The sequence below is a fragment of the Oscarella lobularis genome, chromosome 10, assembly GCF_947507565.1.
Source record: "Oscarella lobularis chromosome 10, ooOscLobu1.1, whole genome shotgun sequence".
NCBI lineage: Eukaryota > Metazoa > Porifera > Homoscleromorpha > Homosclerophorida > Oscarellidae > Oscarella > Oscarella lobularis.
In genome coordinates this window covers 501,675-524,892 of record NC_089184.1, presented here as the reverse complement: position 1 = coordinate 524,892, position 23,218 = coordinate 501,675, and the positions used below count along the sequence as shown (strand labels likewise).

Below are 23,218 nucleotides of genomic sequence, written 5' to 3'. Positions count from 1 at the left end.
GTGCAGGAAACTCGAACGATGATAGTGCCACGAAGTGACTCCTCTGATATCGTCGTAGTATACAAAGAAGGATTGAAAATAGGACGATCGTTGCCGTCTTCAACGCTGATGGAGAGAGAAGCCACTGTAGAACGTCGTGCACTGATCACGGACGCTTGATCCGTTGCCGTAATATTCAGATTATAGCTGTCTTGCTTTTCTCGATCGAGACTGCCTTGTAGCTTAATTCTTCCCGTTCGATAATCCACTTGAAATAGCTTAGCTGCGTTTCCTCCCGTTATAGAGTAGAAAACTTGACCCTGGGGACCAGAGTCGGCATCGATTGCTTCGACTTTGTATACCTCGTAGCCAATAAATGCGTTTTCTGACACTTGCGTCGTGTAATTGCCGGAGTCTGTAAAAACTGGACTGTGTTCATTCACAGGAAGCACTTGAACGCCGACAGTAGCTGTGGCCGACTTGGGCGGAGCTCCGCCATCTTGGCAAGTCACGGTCAAAGAGTAAAATGGAGTGTCTTCAAGATTCAGTTTCTTTGCCGTTCTAATTAGGCCAGATGGTGAAAGAATCTCAAAAGCGTTTTCTTCATTTCCAGCCGTAATATTAACGTCTATTGCCCCAAACGATCCAACATCGTCGTCTGTGCAAGTAACCCGAGCAACAGACTGGCCAACGTCTTTTTCTTCTTCGACTTCAGAACTGTACACTGATGGAGAGAAAATAGGCGTGTTATCATTTTCGTTGAGAACGTAAATGACGACGCTCGCTGTAGTTGATTTAGATCCAGAGCCAACCCCAGAAGTGTCTGACACTTCGACAGTCAAATTGTACGACGCTTTGGACTCGAAATCAATAGGCTTTCCCAGACTTATAACTCCCGTCGTCGAGTCGATGACAAATGTTCCGTCCTCGTTGCCAAGCGCAAAGGCGTACGTCAGAATTCCATGCGCACCGTCGTCCGCATCGGTTGCCGAGATTCTAAGAACGCTGGATCCAACTGGTGTGCTTTCTTTCGCGTACGTAATATACGTGTCGTTCGCAAAAGTTGGCGAATGATCGTTTACGGCTCCAACAGCTACGGACACTGTCGCCGTAGATTCCAATCGAGGTACGCCGAAATCAAAGCAGACGATAAGAAGAGTGTAGGACTTGGTCAATTCGTAATCCAAGCGCTTTCTCAACGTCAGCGATCCTGAAGTGGAGTTCAATTCAAAAACGGATTCGTCGTTTCCCGATTCGATTCGGAAACCGGTTTTTCCGCTTTGGCCTTGATCCAAGTCAGAGCAGCTGAAGTCCTGTACGAGCGTTCCCTTTTCTTTGTCTTCGCTGAGAAGCAGAGCAGCCGCCTTAGGACTTATGACCGGAGCTTCGTCATTCAAATCTCGAAGGCAAATGCGCACAGAAGCCGTGACATTGCACCTAGGAGCCGAATCCCGATTTTCCGCATCAACTTTCAAATCATAGCATATTCGTTTCTCGTAGTCCAGTGATGCGCTCAGCAAAATTTTACCAGTTCGTGGATCGATGATAAAAGTGCCGTCGTCATTTCCACTGAGTATTGAATAGGTGACGACTCCGTCTACGCCACTATCAGCATCGCTGGCAGAAACGCTCAATAGGTCTTCTCCTATCGCCAAACTCTCGTTCACTATCACACTATACTTTCCGCCGTTGGTGAAGTTCGGACAATTCTCGTTTCGAGGCAGGACTTTGACGTTGACAGTGGCAGTCGCGTTCAGTGGAGGAGAGCCCTTGTCATTGCATGCGACTTTGAACCAAAGCGTTTCACCCGTCTCAAAATCCAACGCAGATTTCAACGACACCAATCCTGAAGCGCTGTCCACACTAAACAAACTGCTATTGGCTCCGCTAACGATAGAATAGCTGAATCCAATGAGACCGCTATCGCGATCGTTGTCCTTGCATGTAACAGTCGTAATCGGCGTTCCAATCGCGGCACTTTCCTCGAGACTTGCAACATAAACAGACGGTTCGAAGAAAGGCACATTGTCATTAGCACCTTCAACGAGCACGAGAAGAGAAGCTGTAGCTCTTCTTACAGGAATACCAGCGTCTTTTGCTTCCACTTCCACAACAACCACACCTCCAGAAAGAGTTTCAAAGTCTATCGAAACGGCGACGGTAAGTCGTCCGCTTCTAGAATCCAAACTGAAATAGGGAATCGGTATTTGACTTTTTATTTCGTACGAAACTGTGCCCGCCAGCCCTTTGTCGTCGTCTTGTGCAGCAAAGGTGTAAACTAGGGTACCAACAGAGGCACTCTCAGAAATTTTAACCGAGTCAGTTGGATTAACGGCAGGCTTTGGAGCGGTAAAGACGGGAATGTGTTCGTTCACGCCCAAAACGCCAATTGTCACTCGAGCAATGGCTGTGCGTGACGGTACTCCGCCATCGGCGCCCCTCACTTCAAGCTGATACAAATCGTCCGTTTCAAAGTCAAGTCCGCCACTTTTTGCCAAGTACACCCACGAGTTGTTTATTGCAAAAATGTCTTCGTTATCGCCGCCGGTAATGGCCAAGCTCACTTGACCGTTGAGACCAGAGTCGTCGTCTGTCACTGTTAGCTGAACAATCGACGTGCCGACAGCTACGTTTTCCACAACACTCGTTCCATAGACTGACGGCGAGAAAACCGGATCATTGTCATTGATGTCTAAGACGGAAACTCGAACAATTGCGATCTGCGACCTCGAAACCGGTTTTCCGTTATCATTCGCTTCGACAATCAAACTGTATTCCGAAGTCGTTTCTCGATCTAAAGAGGCGACGACTACAACGGCACCCGTGCTCGAATCAATGTCCAATCGACCGTCCTCATTTCCTAACGTAATCGAATAGGTAATCGTCTGGTCACCGCCGACGTCTGCATCGGTGGCCGTCACTTGAACAACGGTATATCCAATTGAAACGTTCTCGTACACGCTCACGTTCTGCGTTGCTTGGCTAAATACGGGCGCAAAATTGTTCGCACCCGTAACAACGACTCGCACTGTCGCATTTCCTGATCGAGACGGCGATCCCGAGTCACGACAGGTGACGGTCAGCAAATAAGAAGTTTCGCTCTCGGCGTCCAAGCTTTTTCGCGTTTGAATTATACCGCTCGTTGTGACGTTGAACGACTGGCCGACGTTGCCGTCCAAAATAGAAAACGACACGCGACCGTTCAGTCCTGCATCGTCGTCAGTGCAAGTGAGTCCGACGACATCGATTCCAGGAGCAAGTTCTTCCTGCACCGATGCAACGTAAATTGATGGTATAAATGCAGGCGAATTGTCGTTAACGTCGACTACGTTGATTCCGACGTTGACCGAGGCCGTTCGCACTAGAGCCGTTTCGGACGCAAAGTCGACCGCTTCGACGGTGAACTCGTAATAGGATTCCTTTTCCCTGTCCAAAAATCCTTGCGTGATAACTTGTCCACTTCGCGAGTCGATGGAAAACAGGTCCGTTCCATTTCCGCTCGAAATTCGGTAAATTACGCGTCCGTTTTCACCCGAATCTTTGTCCGTGGCGTTTAGTTTCAAGACGCTGCTTCCTAGACTAGCATCTTCCTTGACGCTGGCAATAAAGAGACTGCGATCAAACTGCGGTGAGAAGTCATTCACAGGTAGAACCTGAATCGACACGGACACTGTAGTAGAAAGCGACGGCACGCCTCGGTCTCGCACGACAACTAGGAGATTGTAGTTCGGAGTCGTTTCGTAATCAAGAGACCTGACCAAGAGCACAGAACCAGAGGACGACACCGAAAATTTATCTTCATCGTTTCCGGACGAAATCGTGTAGTTGAGTTCGGCATTGACGCCAACGTCCAAGTCAGAACAGGATAAAACGACAAGAGTCGTAGGAGGAACGACCAAGCCAACAGATCCGTTCTCTGCTGCAGAAGTCGCATACGAAGCAGGACTGCAAACGGGGCTATTGTTATTGACGTCGGTCACCGTCACTTTGACAGTTGCTGTGGAAGATCGAGACGGAAATCCGGCGTCCGACGCTACAACACGCAGAAGATGATCGTTGACGCCACCCTTTACGAAATTGAGATCTCCCGATACAATGATCTGACCAGTGCTAGAAACGACGTCAAATAGGACAGATGCACCAGCCAGAGTGTACGTGATACCACCAACGTTTCCAGTGTCGGCGTCGGTAGCCAGCACGGAGTCTATTACTTCACCGACACCGGCATTTTCTTTCACCGTGAAATTGTAAGACGATTCGTTGATAAAAACTGGCGAAAATTCGTTTTGAGGTAAAACTTGGATTCCGACTTTTGAGGTGCTAAACAACGACGGGGTACCACCGTCGCTGCAGTTCACTTCCAGCAGATAATTAGAATTTGCTTCTCGATCGATATCTCCGTCAACCGTCAACTGCCCACTTGCTGAATCCACCTTGAAAGCGTGAGGATTATTTCCGCTTATAATGGAATACTTGACGCTTCCAAAGGCTCCAAGATCCTTGTCGCTGCAGCTGAGATTGACTACGACGAATCCTCGACCTTCGTTCTCCGTCACTTTTGCGCTGTAGATAGCCAGGTTGAACAACGGTGTGTTATCGTTTGCGTCGGTCACGGTGAGTTCCAAGGTCGTGTTCGTCGATTTTCGATCAGCTTCTACCGAAGCTAAGTCCTTGGCTTCGACGATAAGGCGATAAAACGAAATCGTTTCGCGGTCGAGCGACTTTTGGAGAACAACTTCACCCGAGTATTCGCTGACAAAGAAATGATCGTCACCGTCTCCGGACAGCAGGTAATAACGAACAGCACCGTGACTTCCACTGTCGTCGTCGTCTGCAGACAAAGTAAAGATTACCGTACCGACGTCCAAAGCTTCAGAAACGTTTTCAGAATACGGCAAATTTGCAAAGTACGGAGCGTGTTCGTTGGCTTGCTCAATGATGATGCTGGCCGATGCAGATCCCGTTCTTTGGGGAACTCCGGAGTCTTGACAGGTCAGGTCAAGGAAGTACGATTCAGTAACGTCGCCATCGGGACTTGCACGCAGACGTATTTCACCTGTTGTGCCGTTGATTTGAAAAATATTTCCGGTGTTTCCACCGCTAATAGATATATCGGTTTTTCCGTTGAGACCGCTGTCTAAATCGGTGCACGTTGCCGTCAATACCGACGTTCCCACAGCAGCTCCGTCTGGAAGAACTTTGGAGTAAAGTGCCGGGTTAAAGATAGGATCATTGTCATTAACGTCCGTAATGTTAACCGTGACGTAAGCTGTAGATGTGTGAGGAGGTCTATGAGAGTCTTCCGCTTCCACTGTCAATACGTACTGAGTCTTGGTTTCGTAATCAAGAGGTCTTATTACGACTATTTCTCCGCTGTGAGCATCTATCTGAAACGGTACCGATGTCTCGGCTATTCGGTAGGATACGATGCCTTTGTCTTCGCCATCACCATCTGTTGCAGTGATAGTGATGATTGTATTGTCTACTGCTGAATTTTCCAAAACTGAAGTTGAGTAGGAAGGTTGATCAAAAATTGGTCGAAAACTGTTAGAATTTCCTACAATCACGGAAAGAATTGCCGTTCCCGTTTTCGGAGAAGCTCCCTTGTCTTTGCAGATTAGCGTCAGGTCATACGCAGCTATAGTTTCGTGATCGAGAGGTTTTACCACAAACAGATTTCCCACTGAATTAACAAGAAAAGAGCCGTCGATGTTTCCGGATTCAATTTCAATAGTAGTTTCTCCATTAACGCCGTCGTCTGCGTCATTGCAAGTCACTCTATTCACGGGAACAAGAGGACCGAGCGAGATGCCTTCAGGAAACAAAATCGCATAAACAGATGGAGAGAATATGGGCGCGTTGTCATTAGCGTCATCAACGAAGACCGTCACATCAGCCTTCGCACTCAACGACAGAGCTTGTCCGCCGTCTGTAGCCGTCACTACGAGGTTGTACTGCCGAGTTTTCTCGTAGTCCAAAGTTCGTACAAGCAGCAATACTCCGCTGTTGGTGTCGATAGCAAATAGGTTCTCGTCGTTTCCTTCGGTTATGTTGTACGTTACGACTCCTTGTATTCCACTGTCTTTGTCAGTTGCTTTCAGTACGAGTAGGGTGCTGCTAACTGCACTCGATTCTGCAACGTGAACCGAATACGACGCGTTTTCAAAAACAGGAGCAAATTCATTTCTAGGTAGGACGGTTATCAAAATCGAAGCGGCCGATGAAAGAGCCGGTTTTCCGAAATCTGTACAGGTAGCCGTAAGCCGATACTGGGTGCGATTCTCCGCATTGAGTGCTCCCGCTACGAGGAGGCGACCACTGCTAGTCAAATTGAAATCTGCCGCCCATTGGCCGCTCAACGTTAGCGTAGTACGACCATTGTCACCTTCGTCGGCATCAGAACAGCTTACTACTAAAACCTCTTTTCCTATTTCGGCATTTTCATCGATGCTCGCGAAAAAGTTGCTTTTTCCGAAGTCGGGCGCATTGTCGTTGATGTCAGTCACTGTCAAGGTAACCACTGCAAAATCGGACTTGTAGTTGACAGCCCTATCACGAATTTCGACGTCGAGGACGTAATAAGATGCAGTTTCTCTGTCGAGTGACGAAATGAGGCTGACAGTTCCGGACGATTTTCCAACACTTAAAACATCAGAGCCGTTTCCTCCAACAATCAAATAGTCAACTTGACCTTCAATTCCTTGATCCATGTCGCTCCCCGAAAGTTGAGCAACGGATAATCCAACTGAGGAATTTTCCGCTACAACAGCCGAGTAGGATCGATCAGCAAAGACGGGAGCGTGTTCGTTTACACCCTCAACTCGAACAATCAAAACGCCGCTCGACGTCAGTGATGGAGATCCCCCGTCGGAACATACAACTTGCAAGCTGTACGACGGTACCGATTCGATGTCGACGGTTTTAGCCAAACTTATTTGACCACTCTGCTCTACTATACTGAACGTGCCGGCACCGTTTCCTCCGCTGATATTGTAGGAAATCTGTCCGTTTGCCAAGGTATCAGCGTCAGAGCACGAGAGCGTGGCAATCACTGTTGCGACCGTGGCGTTTTCGCTTACGACTACGCTCGTCAAACTCGGTTCAAATACCGGACTCTGATCATTATAATCCTCAATGGTGACTGTCAATGACGTCAAATTCACTTTAACAGGAAAGCCATCGTCGGTGGCTGTGATGACAAGGGAATGAACTCTGCTCGCGTTTTCACCATCGTAGTCGAGCGATTTTGCCAAAATGATGTCACCGGACGAGGGATCAATAAGGTAGTACTCACTACCAATGCTTGGTTGAAGTCCGTAACGAATAGAGTTGCCGTCTGGATCGCTGGACGAAACTTTCAAAATGACACTTCCAACAGGAAGATTTTCCTTGATAGAGAGCGTCGTAGGAAGAGGAGAAAATTGGGGAGTCTTTTCATTCACTTCCGCAACGGTAATTGAAACCAGAGCACTGGAATTCAAAGACAGCGGCGTGCCGTGATCAGATCCTATGATTTCGACAGAAAAGAAGCTGACTTTCTCTCGATCGAGTGCCTTCGCAAGGCGAACTTCTCCGCTAGTCGATCCAACAGAGACGTAACTGGCATCTTGTCCCGCAGTCGTAAATGTTACGTTTCCGTTGTCGCCCTGGTCTTTGTCGGAGGCTGAGACTGTCAAAAGCAGCGCTCCTACGCTTTCGTCCTCGCTCACCGTTTTGGTATAAGATGCGGGATCAAAAACGGGTTTGTTGTCATTCATGTCGAGAATTGTAATAACGACTGTCGCCAGATCAAACAGAGCACCGTCGGAAGCTCTCACGGTTAGTACGTATCCCGAAGCGGTTTCTCTGTCGATAGAGCCGGCCACTACGATTTTCCCGTTCCTTGGATCAATCGAAAACAAATCTGTCGCATTGACCTTATCAAACGAATAGGAGACAATTCCCTGCGCGCCGCTGTCCCTATCGGTTGCGTTTACTTGAACGACAACTGTCCCAGGATTTGAATTTTCTGAGACCGAAGCTCTGTATATGAGCGAATCAAAGTTCGGTGAAAAGTCGTTCCGGGCGGTGATTGAAACGGTCAATATTCCTGTAGAATTGAGAACAGGTGAGCCGGAATCGCTGCAAACTAAAGTCAGGCTGTAGAAGGAAGTCTTTTCAAGATCGACGCTTCCTGAAACGGTTACCGCAGCAGTTCCGTCGGCTAAGCCTGTAGAATTTACCGAGAATGCTCCTCCAGTGTTCCCAGACGCAATGCCTATGTTTACTTTTCCGTTCAAGTTCGCGTCTTTGTCGGAGCAGAAGACAAGAGAAACCGTTGTTCCAAGGGCAGAATGCTCACCAATTTCCGAGCTGTAAGCGGCGGGAGAAAATTCCGGCGCGTTGTCATTTTCGTCGAGAACTGAGACGGTCACCGTAGCGACCGATGAACGTCGAGCAGCTGCAGCCGGTGCCTTGTCTGTTGCCGTAACGGAGAGAACGTACGACTGCTCCTTTTCGAAGTCCAACGATTTAACGAGAACGATGTCGCCCGAGACGGAGTCGACGCTGAATATTTCATCAGCGTTTCCGCCCGTGATGCTGTACGAAATCTCGCCTTCGATTCCTGTGTCATTGTCACTAGCTGAAACGGTTATGATCTTTCCAAGCGGCTTCGTTTCTGGCACATCAACAGTGTAGATGCCTCCTTGCGTGAACTCCGGCGAATGATCGTTGTCGGGAAGTATAGTGACGCTGGCCAGAGCCAAAGCAGTACGCTCCGGCGAACCCTTATCGAAGCACTCGATCCCGATTGAATAGCTGGACTGCTCTTCAAAATCAAGAGTACCGTCAGTCGCCAAATTTCCTGACTGCGAAATTTGAAAGGCGTTGCCGTCATTTCCTGCCACTATGCGGAATCCAATTTCTCCATTCGTACCAGAATCCTCGTCAGTACACGTAACGTTAAGAATCGTGTTTCCGACTGGACTGTTTTCCCGAACTGTTGCACTATAGACCGACGGAGAAAAGACGGGCGAATTGTCGTTGGCATCTGTGACTGTAACGAACACATCAGCTAAAGACTTACGCTGTGGTACACCGCCATCAACTACTTCAATCTTCAGAGGGTAGAAAAATTTTGTCTCGTAATCCACGCTTCCAGCCAGAGTAATCACTCCACTGCTTGAGTCAATAGCAAAAGTACCGTCGCCGTTTCCCGAATCAATACGATATTCGAGCGGATTCAAGTTAAAGTCTTCGTCAGTCGCAACAACAGTTACGATGGTAGTGCCCAGAGGAGAATTTTCCACCACATTGCTGCTGTATAAGGAGGAAGAAAACACGGGAGGAAACTCATTCACGCAATTCAATGAGATAACGACGACGGCAGTCGCTCTCACCACCGAAAGGCGATCACGAAGTTCAATAATCAAGTAAATAGTATTCACTTTCATCTTGTCACAGTCGAGCGACACAGCAGAAGTCAGAACTCCCGTTGAAGGATCGATAAGAGCCCATCCACTAGGCAAAGACGTTTGAATCCGGAAAGTAAACTCTGCATTTCGCCCAGTGTCAGCATCTGACGCAAATACCTGAGTAAGGTAAGTGCCGTTTGGTCGACCTTCGCTCACAGCGGCCACATACAGAGACTGATTAAAAGCTGGACTGTTATCGTCAACGTCGATGGCATAGATGCTCACTGTTACGTAGATCGTATACTTGGTATCCGAAGCGCTGATATTGAGTTGATAAAAACTTTTCGTTTCACGATCTAAGGAATCCACTAAATAGATGGACCCCGTCGAGCGCGATATCTGAAATTTCGTATCTGCTCCGCTGACAATGGTGTAAGAAAGCTCCCCACCAAGTCCACTGTCCGCATCCGTCGCTTTGACGGTTCCAATTATTTCTCCGGTCGCCGTTCCTTCGCTCACGTTGAAAGCATAGGCGGAGTGTTCAAAGGCTGGGACATGCTCGTTCACCGACTCCACTCGTACCGTCACAACTGCTGTAGATGAAAGCGCTGGCGAGCCTTGGTCGGTGCAAATAACATTTACTGTAAACAAAGACGTCGTTTCAGCGTCAACGTCTTTTCCCAGCGTAACTCGACCGTCGAGCGCGACTACGACAATATCTTCCATCGCACCACTACCTCCAGATCCCTCTGAAGGATCAAGCGAATACGTCACGTTGCCATTCGAGCCTTTGTCTTTATCCGAACACGTTAACTGCAGCAAAAACGTCCCGACAGGCGCTCCTTCTGCTACCGTTACCGAGTAGGCAGACGGATCGAACACGGGGCTGTTGTCGTTTGCGTCCTTCACTGTTATTCTAACGGAAACGGTTCGCCAGAGCGCCGGGACGCCGCCGTCAGTAGCGTTGATTGTCAAATTGTAGGATGATCTCGCTTCTCTATTCAGGAAGCCACCAACGGTTATTGTTCCGGACACCGAATCGATCAGGAACACCGATCCCATGTTCCCCGAAGATATCGAGTAGGAGACAGATCCCTGAATTCCGCTGTCAGCATCCTCTGCGCTAACTTGGACAACAAAAGTTCCGGAGGCAGAATTTTCCAGCACGTCAGCTGCGTATTCCGGTTTGAGAAAAACGGGCCCTTTTTCGTTTGTTCCGCTGACGCGAATTGCGACAGTTGCCGTTCCCGTTCGCGACGGGCTTCCTTCATCTGTCGACGTGACCGTCAAAAAGTAGTAATCAATAGCCTCGGCGTTCAAAGAGTTGTTGACGAATATCTGACCAGTACTTGAATCGACACGAAAAGCGTCATTTTGATTTCCTGAAGTTATACTATAGCTGATTTTCCCGTTATTTCCTGCATCGGCGTCGCTACTCGTCAACGATACCACCAACGATCCGATTGCGGAACTTTCCGACATCAATTTGCTATACGTTGTCGGATCGAAGATGGGCGAATTGTCGTTAGCATCCAAGATGGTTATTTCGACTGTAGCATATCCTGTTTTTGACGGACTTCCTTTGTCTGCCACCCTAACGTTCAAGGAGTAGTTGGATTGAACTTCGAAGTCCAAAGGCCGAGCGACGGATAGCGTCCCAGTAGACGAATCGACATAGAAGTCGTCAGAATCAATAGAGAAAGTAAAGCGGCCATCGGAACCAGCATCTTTATCTGTCGCTTGCAGTTGCAAAACTGACTGGCCAACGCCTGCGGTTTCGACGACTGATTCTACGTAGAGCGACGAAGTGAATTCCGGAGCATACTCATTCACGGGTAACACTTGAATAGTCAGAAGAGTTGTTGCTGTCAGCGCTGGCGCTCCACCATCCTTGCACTCAATCGTAATCGCGTAGGACGTTGCGTTTTCGTAATCAAGAGGACTGATAGCACTGACTGTCAAAGTAGAATCGTTGAGGGAAAGCGAAAATCGTTCGGTTGAAGGCGAAACAAAGCTGCAGCTTTGCACTCGATTAATAGCAGTTGCGTCGTCGTCTCGCACAGAAAATCGGCCAACTTCAATTTGACCTGCTAGACCTTCGTCGATAGATTTGACTTGTGAAGTAGGAGAGATAACTGGAGCGTTGTCATTCACGTCCGTGACGTTGATAGTAAGAACGAATGGAACGCTTTGAGTGCGTGATGGATTTCCCTTGTCTCTCACGTAGAATTCAAACGTTCTTGATGAGTAAGCCTCCCGATCGAGACTCGCTTCAAGGCGCACGATTCCCGTGCTCGAATCTATGCGTGCAACTTGGCCAGCAACAGTGGAAAAGAACTCGATTTCTCCGTCAGCACCACTATCAGCGTCAGTCGCATTTAAATCTATAAGTTCCCTTCCGACCGCTTCGTTTTCCGGTAGCACAACCACTGCAGGACCCAACTCGTCGAAAACAGGCGTGTAAAGATTAGTCTGAGTAACGTATACACTCAAACGAGCCACTGTTGAAAAAGTACCGTCGCTGCACGACACGGTGAGATCGTACAAAGACGGAGGCAGCACCACTTGACCAGCCAATTGCACGTTTCCAGAAGAATCGACGCTAAATTGAAGGCCGCCAAAATTTCCCAAAATACCGTAAGTCGGAGTCGCGCTATTGGCGTCGTCGTCATTGCACGTCACAGTCGTCACGTTGAAGTTCGTATACGTTCCTTCAGGAACGTAGGCGACATACACGGCGGGTACGAAGACGGGAGCAACATCGTTCACGTTGAGCACGCGAACAGTTAGAGTCGTGACCGACGTTTTAGACAAAACGCCGGCGTCCGACGCGGTCACGTTGACGACGTACTGTGTCGCCTTCTCGAAGTCAATCAATTGCCTGAGATATACTATTCCAGTAACGGGATCGATGTCGAAAATGTCGCTCTTTAGAGAAAACTGGATTGTGCCGTCTGATCCTGTATCGTTGTCTCGAGCACGAACGGTGATTATGGAAGTGCCAATGCCGGCGCTCTCGTTGACGAAAGTGGCGTACGGAGCTCCGATGAATTCGGGCAAATGTTCGTTCACTCTCGTCACTTGAATACTGACTTCGGCAGTGTCCGACAAACTTCCTCCGTCCTGACACGAAACCGTGATGTCGTAAAATGACGTTCTTTCGTAGTCCAGTGTCTTCGCTGTGACGATTTTGCCCGCGCTATCGATAGAAAAGTCTCCTGCCTCATTTCCCTTTGATAGAGAATACGATATAAGGCCATTTATTCCCGTGTCGCTGTCAGAGCAAGAAACTGTCAGAACAGACGTTGAAAGTGCGGCACCTTCGGAAACGTTTCCAAAATAGAGCTTCGATTCAAAAGCTGGCCCATTATCGTTCACGTCGACGACTATGAACGTGATTGTCGTTGATGAAACTTTTGCAGGACTGGAACTAGCTATGACAGACAAGGAGTAGGACGTCGTAGTTTCCCGATCCAGTGACTTGTCGAGAAGTACTTCTCCAGTGAGGGGATTAATAGCAAAAATACCCTTTTCATTTCCAGCACTAAATCCATAGGTAACTGTGCCAGAAGAGCCAGAATCCGCATCGGTCGCGGAAACGGTAAACAGGGTCGCTCCGATAGTGGCACTTTCTGATACATTTGACGAATACGGAGCATTTTGAAAAACGGGAGCAAATTCGTCTATATCGAGCAGACCAATAACGAAAGATGCCGATGATGAACGAATCGGGTCCCCGTTTCTGTTCTCGGCGACAATCACCAGCTGGTACGTTGGCGTGGTTTCGTAGTCCAATGGAGCAGCAACCAGGATATCTCCGTCGTCTGTGACGTTGAATGCGTTTCCTGTATTGCCTTGGTCAATTCGATAGAAAATTTTTCCGTAGTCGCCAGAATCCGCATCCGATGCACCAACTTTTCCAACTGAGAAACCGATCGCTGCATTCTCTGGTACCGACTGCGAATAGATAGGCATATCGAACACGGGACTGTTATCGTTTGCATCGGTGACGACAATCGTCAGAAATTTGGTGTCCGTTCCGTTTCCTCCGTCCGTTACAGCCACGGTCAAGACGTAAACCGCTTGCTTTTCTCTATCCAGCGCGCCGCTGACAATCAACTGGCCGCTCAAGCGATCGACGTAAAAAGCTCCTCCTACATTTCCTGTTGTAATAGAAAATGACATCGATGATCCGCTGTCACCAGATCCGCCGTCACCATCAGAGGCGCTCAACTGCAGTATCAAAGTGCCGATCGTCGCTGATTCGACGACGGTGTAATTTCGATTGAAGTCTGTCGTAAACAGGGCTTTGTGTTCGTTGCTATCAGTAACGATAATACTGACAAACGCTGTTGCCGTCCGAGCCGGAGAACCCTGGTCACTTGCGGTCACCTCGAGTTGATAGGCGGATTTAGTCTCGTAATCTAGACTGCCGACTAGTGTTATATCTCCAGTCAATGGATTGATTGCAAATCTTCCGGCAGAATTTCCAGACGTCACCGAAAATACTATCTGTCCGTTGAGTCCCGCATCTTTGTCGGAAGCCGAGACTTTCAGCAAAGTTGAACTCACTGCCAAGGTTTCCTCTACTGACTTGCTGTAAATTGCTGGAGCAAAAACGGGGTCATTGTCGTTGACATCTAAAACAGAAATGTTCACGGAAACCGTCGCACTCTTTCGGAAAAAGATTGCCGCTTCGTCTTCTGCCTGCAATGTTAAACTGTACGACTGAGTGGTGTCGTAATCCAAAGCGTTTCTCAGCTCGATTTTTCCATTATTAGCGTCAACGTGAAACTTTTCTTCGTCGTTTCCGCCAACAATCGAGTACCTGATCCGGCCATCTCTCCCGGAATCTGCGTCATCGGCACTGACTTGCACGATTACCTTGCCAACGACTTCCGCCTCGGAGACGTTCGCCGAATAGCTCGCTTTCGCAAATTGCGGTAAGAAGTCGTTGTACGGCTGAAGACTGATTGCTACGTACGCAGTTCCTGATCTTGCAGGTGAACCTCCGTCTGTTGCGACGACAATCAGATAATACAACGCTGTCCTTTCACCACTCAAAGTCCGGTTCACCCGAATCAGGCCATCACTAGATACTTTAAAATCTCCGTCAATATTGCCACCGGTAATCGAGTAGGAAATTTCTCCGTCAGCTCCTCCGTCGATGTCCGTCGCCGTCAGTTGCACGACGCTGGTATCAATACGAGCCGTCTCGTTTAATTCTACGCTGTAGATGGCGGGACTGAAGACGGGGTCATTATCGTTGGTACCGCTGCATTTCACAATGACTGATGCCTCCGCTGTCAAATTACCGTCGCTGACTTGGACAATCAATTCGCACACTGGCGTCGTTTCGCAGTCGAGCCTCGATCGCAATTCGACTATTCCAGTGAGTTCATCGACATGAAAAATGTCAGAACAGTTTGTTGATTTGATCGAATACTTCAACGTGACTGCAGGATTGACGTCTTCGTCGCTTCCGTTTACCTTGATGACTCGGTAGCCGATGGGAGAACTTTCAGGAACCGACACGGAATAGCTGCTTCCTTCTTTGAAAAAAGGTTGAAATTCGTTTTCGGGCAGTAAGACTATCGAAAGAGATGCTGTCGCTGTTCTAGCGAGATTTGGATCAAAAGCATCAGTGCAGGTAATAGTCAGCGTGTAGCTAGGCGTCGTTTCATAGTCCAAGCTTTCTGCAACCGAAATTAATCCGCTTGTCTCGCTAATGTTAAATTTATGTTCTGAATCTCCGCTTTCAATGTGATACCGAACTTGATCTTCTACGTCTGCGTCGGAGCACGACACCGACGATATGCTCATTCCCACTTTTGACGTTTCAGACAAGGTCACGCCAATGACACCGACTGAGAAAACGGGATCGTTCGTGTTCTTATCAAGGAAACTGATAGTGAGATATTTCAATCTCGACGATTTCTGTGGAGAGCCCCCGTCTCGTGCAACAACCTGGATGTTCAGGAAAGAATTCGGTAAATTCGCCAATTCAATAGTGGCAACAAGAATCAGCTCTCCAGTTACTCTGTCGAGCCTGACGAGCCCCTTCGTACCATCAAGAGCTTCGTACGTTACTTCTCCGTCCTTGCCGGCATCTCTGTCAGAAGCGCTGATCTGTGCTATTACAGTTCCAATAGGCGTCGTTTCATCGACTGTCCTAAAAAGCCCCGCTGTCGAGAGTTCAGGTGCAAACTCATTGACTCCGAGTACGTTGATTGTTAGTAGTGTTTCCGCAGTATGATTGCCAGAGTCTCGGCACTCGATTGTCACGTCGTGTTTAGTGCTGGTTTCGTAGTCTAGACTGGAAGACGAAGTCAAGTGCACCATTCCATCTGCAGTAATTGTGAACAAAGAACTGTCTTTCACACTGTAGGACACCGGCTCACTCGATTCCGTATCTTTGCAGGAAAGGTTCGCGATTACAACGGCGGCGGAAATATCTTCTTTTACAGACGCCACGTAGACTCTTCTTCCGAATTCTGGTTCTTCGTCATGCACATTCGTCACCGTCAAAGAAACGTTAACGCTCGAACTCCGAGCGGGAATTCCTTCGTCTTTCGCTTCAACGACGAGGAGATAGCTAGCTTTGACTTCTACATCCAAAGACGAGATGGTGACAATCGCTCCAGCAGTTCGATCCACGACGAAGACGGACGATCCGTCGCCACCGACGATAGAATACGTCACCCGGCCAGCAGGGCCAGCATCGTTGTCGGAAGCACTGACAGTCAAGACAGTAAAACCAAGTACCGCGTTCTCTGCAATGCTTCCAGAATACGACGCGTTCGCAAATTGAGGCGTTTCTAGGTTGTCAGAAAGTACTGATACGAAAAGAAAAACTGTCGTGTTGCGTGGTGGCACTCCGGAATCAGTGCACGAAAGAACGACGACGTGCTCCCCGTCAGCCGAGGCATCCAAAGGAGTTGCGAGATACACAGTTCCATTTTGATAGATTCCGAAAGGAAGAGCAAACGAGTCGCCTGATCTGATGCCGTACGAAACGCTGTCGCCATCTCCGTCAGTGCACGTCACCGTCAAACCTACCGGTCCTAAAGGGTAACTCTCGGAAAGCGACAGTCTATAGCTTGCTTCGGAAAACGCCGGATCAATGTCATTCACGTTGGCTACATTTACACTGACGTTCGTCGCACTCACAAATAGGCCATCGGTCACTTGAACGACGAAAACGTACTCGTTCACGCCTTCGTAGTCTAAGCTTCCTATGAGAGTAATAACCCCAGTGAGGGAATCGATACGGAACAGCGTCGAAACGCTCGACGTGACAATGCTGTAACGAAGATTTGCGTCGCCGTCGCCGTCGCTCGCCGACACTTGCACGAGAGAGAGCCCGAAAGCCGCGTCTTCGTTCACATCCACAACGTACGTTGGCTTCTCAAAAATCGGCTTAGCGTCGTTGATTGCTGTCACTCTCACGTTGACGGCAGCTGTTGACGATAGCTGCGGTCTTCCGCGATCTGAAGCTTCGACGGTAAGCAAATAACTAGGAACGGTATCTGCTTGTAGTGACTTGTTTAGAAACAGTCGTCCCAGTCCATCAATTCGAAACGCGCCGTCACTATTTCCGTTGATAAGAAAATAATCGATTTCAGCGTTTTTCCCGGTATCGATGTCGGTAGCATTTAAATCTGCTAAAGATGTGCCGATTGCTGCGCTTTCCAATATGGTCACGTAATAAAGGGATTGCCCAAATTGAGGTGCATTGTCGTTTACGTCCGTGACCGTCACATTGACGTAGGTCATATCTGATTTGGGCACGGAAGCTCGATCGGCCGCCTTCACAAACAAGGAAAACGACTGCCGCGTTTCGTAGTCCAAATCTTTGGTGAGTTCAATAACACCGCTAATAGGATCAACGTGAAAAAGATTGTCGTCGTTGCCGGACTCGATGCTGTATCGAATATCACCAACAGAGCCCAGATCAGGATCCTCTGCCGATAGCGTCGTAACCGTCGTTCCGACAGAAGCATTTTCGGCGAGAACGACAAGATAAGGTTCGTTCGTAAATACCGGTGCATTCAAATTGACTTCAACTACAGATACAGTTAGTTGAGCGGTGTCGTTGAACTTTCCGTCCGAACACAGAAGAGTCAAGTCGTACAGATCTCGCTTCGACGGGTCGAGCGATTTGCTAAGGGTGACGTTTCCCGAGACAGCATCAATGGCAAAAACGCCGTCTTCATTCCCGGAAAGAAAGCTGTATTGCACACTTCCCGTATCGCCATCGGTGCAGGAAACTGCTGTAAGGAACTGTCCAATGGGAAGCGTCTGTTCCGCATTTACTACGTGAATAAAAGCAGCGAATTCGGGAGTATTGTCGTTGACGTCAAGAATCGTCACGACGACGGAGAATCTCGTTACCGGTCCGGTACAGTTTCCAAAGGCCTCGTCAGATGCTTCTATTTGGAGAGTAAAGCTGGGCACCGTTTCTCGGTCAAGCGATATAACCGTGTATATGTCGCCCGTCGCCGAATCGATCCTGAACGTATCGTCGGTGTTGCCTGACGCAATAGAATACGTCGTTATTCGGTTTACTGTGGGCAGCGGAGCCGGTTTCGCTACTGATATAACAAACGCGCCGGGCTTTTCGCTTTCCAATAAGCTGGCATTCTTGTTTGTGCCGTTGAGAACAGCAGGCTTGCTCGGCTCGGATGGTGGGCAATAAACCGACAAGTCCCATTTGCCCAGATCAAGATTTTGTCCTGTAAAGGAGGATTTCGACGAGAAAACGTTAAACGCATCCACCGGATACGTTTTGATGTCGTCCCCGTTTCTAGAAACCAATTGCGATAGAGTTACTTTCTGGATTTCGGTCAACTGCTCTGAAGTGAACACTCCGGACCTCGTGTACCAGAACCGATCGCCGTCTCGCACCTGTTTAAATTGAAGCGATAAGATGCACTTGAAAACGGGACCCAGGCCAACACTGTCCTCCGAAATACCTCCAGCAAACAAATCGGCTTTATCGGAATCGCCGTAAAGAGTGGTCAATAAGGCAGCTACACCACTAGAGAAACTTCCTGCCGATCCGAATTTAGTCACGCAGTAATCTTTCCATGCTTTGTAGTCAGGTAGACCGTGATCTCTTCCTTGTTGAATGGCAATTGCTGCTAAGTCTGTTCCGTAGTCTGTGCTCGTCTTGTAGTATCCTGCTGTCGCCTGACTGATGATGTTCTCGTCTATGGCTTCAGCTGAGTTCGTCGCTAGACCCCTCAGAATTGCATCCAAGTTGGACCGGATTTCGAGCGGGTTAAAAAAGGAGCTTGAAAAATCGAGAGAACCTGCCGAATTAAAATTCGCGTCCAGTCGCTTCACTTCACTTGTAAGTTGACTAAGAAGCAGTCTCGAAACGGCCGCAGCAAATCCGTTCACAGTCGTCGCGTCGACTCCCGATGAAAGAGAACCGACGTACGTATCGAGTTCGCCCTTTCCGCCAAAAAGTGCCGGCAAAAATTCCTCGAACGTAATGTGCTGAATCATGCCTCGCACGATTTCACGAGTTTCGTAGAAGAGAGACGTGTCTGTCCACGTCGGATTGAGTATGGCAAGCTGTCGAGCAATGCGATTATGTTCTCGAAGGAAAATCGTGTGCAAGGCTGTTAGTCCAACGTGTTCATTTGATCGTAGATCACCAGTTTGAGCACACAATGATCCCTGGCAGCGCAGAGTTGTCGACGAATCGTCGGGAAGCAAATCTTTTCCAGACGAAGACAATACAGCGTTGACTTTTAGAAGTCCTTTTTCTCCTCGTAGCAACAGTGGATTCTGACCATAAATGCTTGATCCGTCAATGTAGGAAGAAACAAGATTGATTTGCTCTCTGGCTGCTAGCAAATCAGCTCCAGCGTTGCACGTAGCCCCTGATCGCGCGTATTCAAGATAGGACTTGACCTTACTGGACGAACCGCTCGTTCCAAAGACGGGATCAGTGGTACGAACTTGAACAGGAAAGCAAGGTTCGGCGTAATCAGACGACGACGTGCAAGACGTGCCGCTACCAAACGCGTTGGTGCTCAAACTTCCCGCAACGCGATGGATATCGTTGAAAACAAATCGACCGAACGCTGAGGCGAGTTGCGTTAGATTTCGAGGACTTCCGACGCTGACGTGCTTCAAAAGAGAAGTACTGACGTGACGAGGACTCGGCTTTGGAGGATCGAAAGGAGTAGAAGGCGACGTCGTTAGCTGATCGATTCCAACAGGAGCGTTGAAAGATTGGTCGCTGTAGGAAGCGTTCAAAAGCCGTTGGAATGAAACGTCGGCGGCGCCCCACAGGTTGTTATTCAAATTGTTGCAAGTTCCGTCGAACGTGGGATAAAAGAACGTGAGGCCTGAACCGCAAGACGATACACTCCTAGAAGGACAGGCAAATCGCGTTCGTATTTCCGTCAGTTTCGCCGTAGAAAAGTAAAGCCTTAGGGTAGCCCAGACCGGCGTTTTGTTCTTGAAAACGACGCTGTTCGCATCAGTAACGGCTTTTCGTATAGCCTCCTCGAATTTCGCTTGCGCCTCGCCGCCTGAACCGGCCGACTGATGCAGTAGCTGAAAAATCTCAAATGACGTGTTCGACGTTAGCGTTGAAGACGAAATCGCTGTGCTAACCGAGATGGACACACTGTCGGCTGCTGGAGACAGATAAGGGTCTCCGAACGCCTCGGAAACGACGATTACGATAATAGAAACGTTGGTACTTTGCGCAGGAGTTCCTCCATCTGTCGCTTTGATTTGTAGACGATATTCACCCGGCGTAGGACGCGAAACGTTCAGAGCGAGCTCTCCAGTAACAGAGTCAATACGGAAGATATTAGAAACTAGTCCAGTGTCGCTGGAAATGACTGAAAGCGTTATTTCAGCCGCGGGACCCGCGTCATCGTCCGAAGCGCTAAAAGTCGCAATGCTGCGACCTTGAACGGAATCAAAGGGGATGCAAACGTCTTCGTATAACGTTGGGGAAAATTGTGGAACGTTATCGTTTTCATCTGCCACAATCACGATGACTGTCGTGTTGCTAGAACGCTTAGGAGAAAGGTCTGATCCGCTGTCGGATGCAATCACGACTACTTCGTACACGCTTTCCGTTTCTCGATCCAAAGAGCCGTTTACCGTCAATTCACCAGTAGAAGAATTAATAGAAAACTTTCCTCCACTGTTGTCTGAATGGATGCTATACGTAATGTCAGATCCTTTGTCTTCATCCGTCGCTGTGAGACGAATAACAGACGTTCCAATTGGGGAGTTCTCCTTGACTTCAGCATTCGCCAAAGGCCCGTTAACAAAAACTGGGCTGTATTTATTCAAGGACAAGACTTTAATTTGCACCACTGCTGTTGATGACAACGGCATATCGCCACGATCTGTAGCCACAAGCGTCAAATTAAAAATGCTGCGTTGAGGATCGTAATCGATTTGCGTCGCATTGATGATCAAATCGCCGTTGCCGTTGATGGCGAATTCCCCGTGCGGATTAGAGGATGGATCGATGGTTATATCGAAAGCCGCATTGTCACCTGCATCGGCATCCGAAACATTGAAACTCTGAAGGACCGTATCCTTAGGCGTATCTTGATTCACTTGCAACGAGAAAAAAGTCTTGGTAAATTGCGGTCCAAATTCATTGACATCAGTCAGAACAATCTCTATGGTGAAATTGCTCGATCTCACACTCCCAGACTCGAAGGCACCACCGTCAGAGGCGACGACAACGAGCACGTATTTCCCCTTGACTTCTCTGTCCAACGTGCCGTTTACGGTCACTAAACCCGTTGCCGTATTTATTGCAAATTTTTCCCTGGCATCGCCAGAAAGAGAATAGGTCAGTTCGCCGCCGACGCCAAAATCGCTATCCGTTGCTCGAGCCAAGAAAACGGACGTTCCAATAGGCGAGTTCTCTTTCATCGAGACGGCGACGGACGAGCCGTTTACGAACACGGGATCGTTTCTGTTCTTCGGACGCACGTCTATCGTTACCGTTACGTTCGACGATTTCGAAGGCTTGCCGCCATCGCTTGCTACGATAGTCAGTGCGAATATGCTCTTCGAAGGCTGGTAATCGAGTTGCGCTGCGTTGACGACTAAACGATCGTTCGTTTCGATCGCAAACGCGTCGTTTGGGTTCGTCGAGGCGACGATCGAGACGTTGTACTCGCCACTGGTTCCTGAGTCGGCGTCGGTGACGTTGAAGACAACGAGAACGGTTCCTTTTGGGGCCCCTTCGAGGAGCACCTTTTCGAAGACATCAGGTACAATTACGGGCGCATGCTCGTTGACGTTGAGGAGAGATATGGTGACGACGGCGCTGCCGTTCAAGTCTGTTCTCCCTGGATTCGTCACGGTAACGGTCAGAGAGTACGATTCGGTTTTTTCGTAGTCAAGCGGTCCATTCACTGTAATGATTCCCGTAGACGAATTGATCGCGAATAACGACGAACCAGACAAGGAGAATAAGATTTGTGCATTCGCTCCGCTGTCGGAATCTGTTGCATTGATAGTCACAACTTTGGCGCCAACGGCAGCATTTTCAGAAACTGAAGCAGCAATGGGAGTGTCCAAGATTTCCGGAGCGTTGTCATTGACGTCAGAGACGGTCACGTTGACAACTGCAGAGCCTGATCTTGGCGTCTTTCCGTTATCTGTTGCTTTAACGGTAAAGGTATAATCAGTCTGGCTTTCATAATCCAATGTTTTCTCTAATGTTATTTGTCCTGATGTTGAGTTGATTTTGAAGACACCGTTTGAATTTCCACTGGTGATGTTGTATGTCAGTCGACCGTCCTCTCCTGTGTCGGCGTCACTGGCATCAACTGTCAGAATACTGCTACCTATTGGTACGTCTTCTGCCACTGTCTCATCATAAGATGACTTGGTGAAATTTGGCGTGTTTAGGTTTGTTTCAGCAGCTCGATACAACCCTACTCCAATTTGGCTTTGCGCCGATCCAGAAAACGCAAAAAAAGATGCGCAAAACTGGTTTGTTCCGAGAGCAGCTTGTCTTTCATCAATGTCATTTTGTAGAGTAAGTTCACCAGTGGTGAAATCGACGAGGAAAAGGTCTTGAGGATCACTAGCAATGGTGTAAAAAAGCGTAGCTCCAGATTTCTCAGCTTTGATAAATCCGACGGAGAATCCGCTTTTAGTTCCCGGCTGCACATTGAAATCGTATGGAGTATTCAACCAAGTTATGCCAGATGATGGATTGTAGTTGGCAAAGTCTAAAGAAGGAGATCGTTAACGTGCTCGTCAATCTATTTGCAAAATGGCGGGATGGCATAAAACGTACCTTCAGGATTTCTTGATACGCATGGACCGCTTTGAGATGACACCGTTTGCAGCGAGAGAAAAAGCAATGCGAAAGAAAGAAGAAAACGGGCGGTGTCTGAAACGATGCGCACCGCGTGGTGACCCATCGCCGAGCTGAGTAAAATCTGGCGTGTCAAAAGTCCGCAAAGTCGTCCACCACACTGAGAAAGGTACAACGATTCGACGTTTCTCTCAAGGAAACGAGAAAAGATCTAGCCACACCTATCTCTATGTGAAAACGTGGGCTCTGCCCTTACCAATCCCCCAAAGCACGAAAACAACGCTGCTACGACATTGGTTGGAACTAATTGATAGCACGTGTCCTTATGCTGAAGTCATAAGAACGGAGGCGTACTATACTGGGAGGATTCTACTGCAGTAGAAATTATCGCAGCTAGTGGTTCGTCAATAATCAATTTATATAAAAACTAGTATGGCTTTGTGTCAAAGACCGTATTTCTACGTAAATCGTGTTCTCGATGCACTTCTGTTTATGTGGGCGGATGCAAATTGGT

The 23,218-nt window shown here is 48.4% G+C and overlaps 1 protein-coding gene and 1 long non-coding RNA gene across 3 annotated transcripts in view; one reads left to right on the top strand and one right to left on the bottom strand.

Moving 5' to 3' along the window:
- The window catches only part of LOC136192059 (uncharacterized), a 55,547-nt gene extending 32,609 nt beyond the window's left edge, over positions 1-22,938 (bottom strand). The window contains exons 1-2 of the mRNA XM_065980552.1: positions 22,684-22,938; positions 1-22,615 (exon numbers count right to left, since the gene is read on the bottom strand). The exon at positions 1-22,615 is cut by the window's left edge and continues 31,503 nt beyond it. Of these exons, the coding sequence (XP_065836624.1) occupies positions 1-22,615; positions 22,684-22,810 (22,742 nt within the window). The 5' untranslated portion in view covers positions 22,811-22,938. The remainder of the gene's footprint in view (positions 22,616-22,683) is intronic.
- On the top strand, positions 21,679-23,218 carry LOC136192080 (uncharacterized). Of its 2 annotated transcripts, XR_010671104.1 has the most exons (4): positions 21,679-22,050; positions 22,120-22,231; positions 22,290-22,373; positions 22,419-23,218. It is a non-coding gene; the product is annotated as an uncharacterized lncRNA (long non-coding RNA). The 2 variants fall into 2 exon arrangements; XR_010671103.1 differs by having other exon boundaries at positions 21,679-22,231.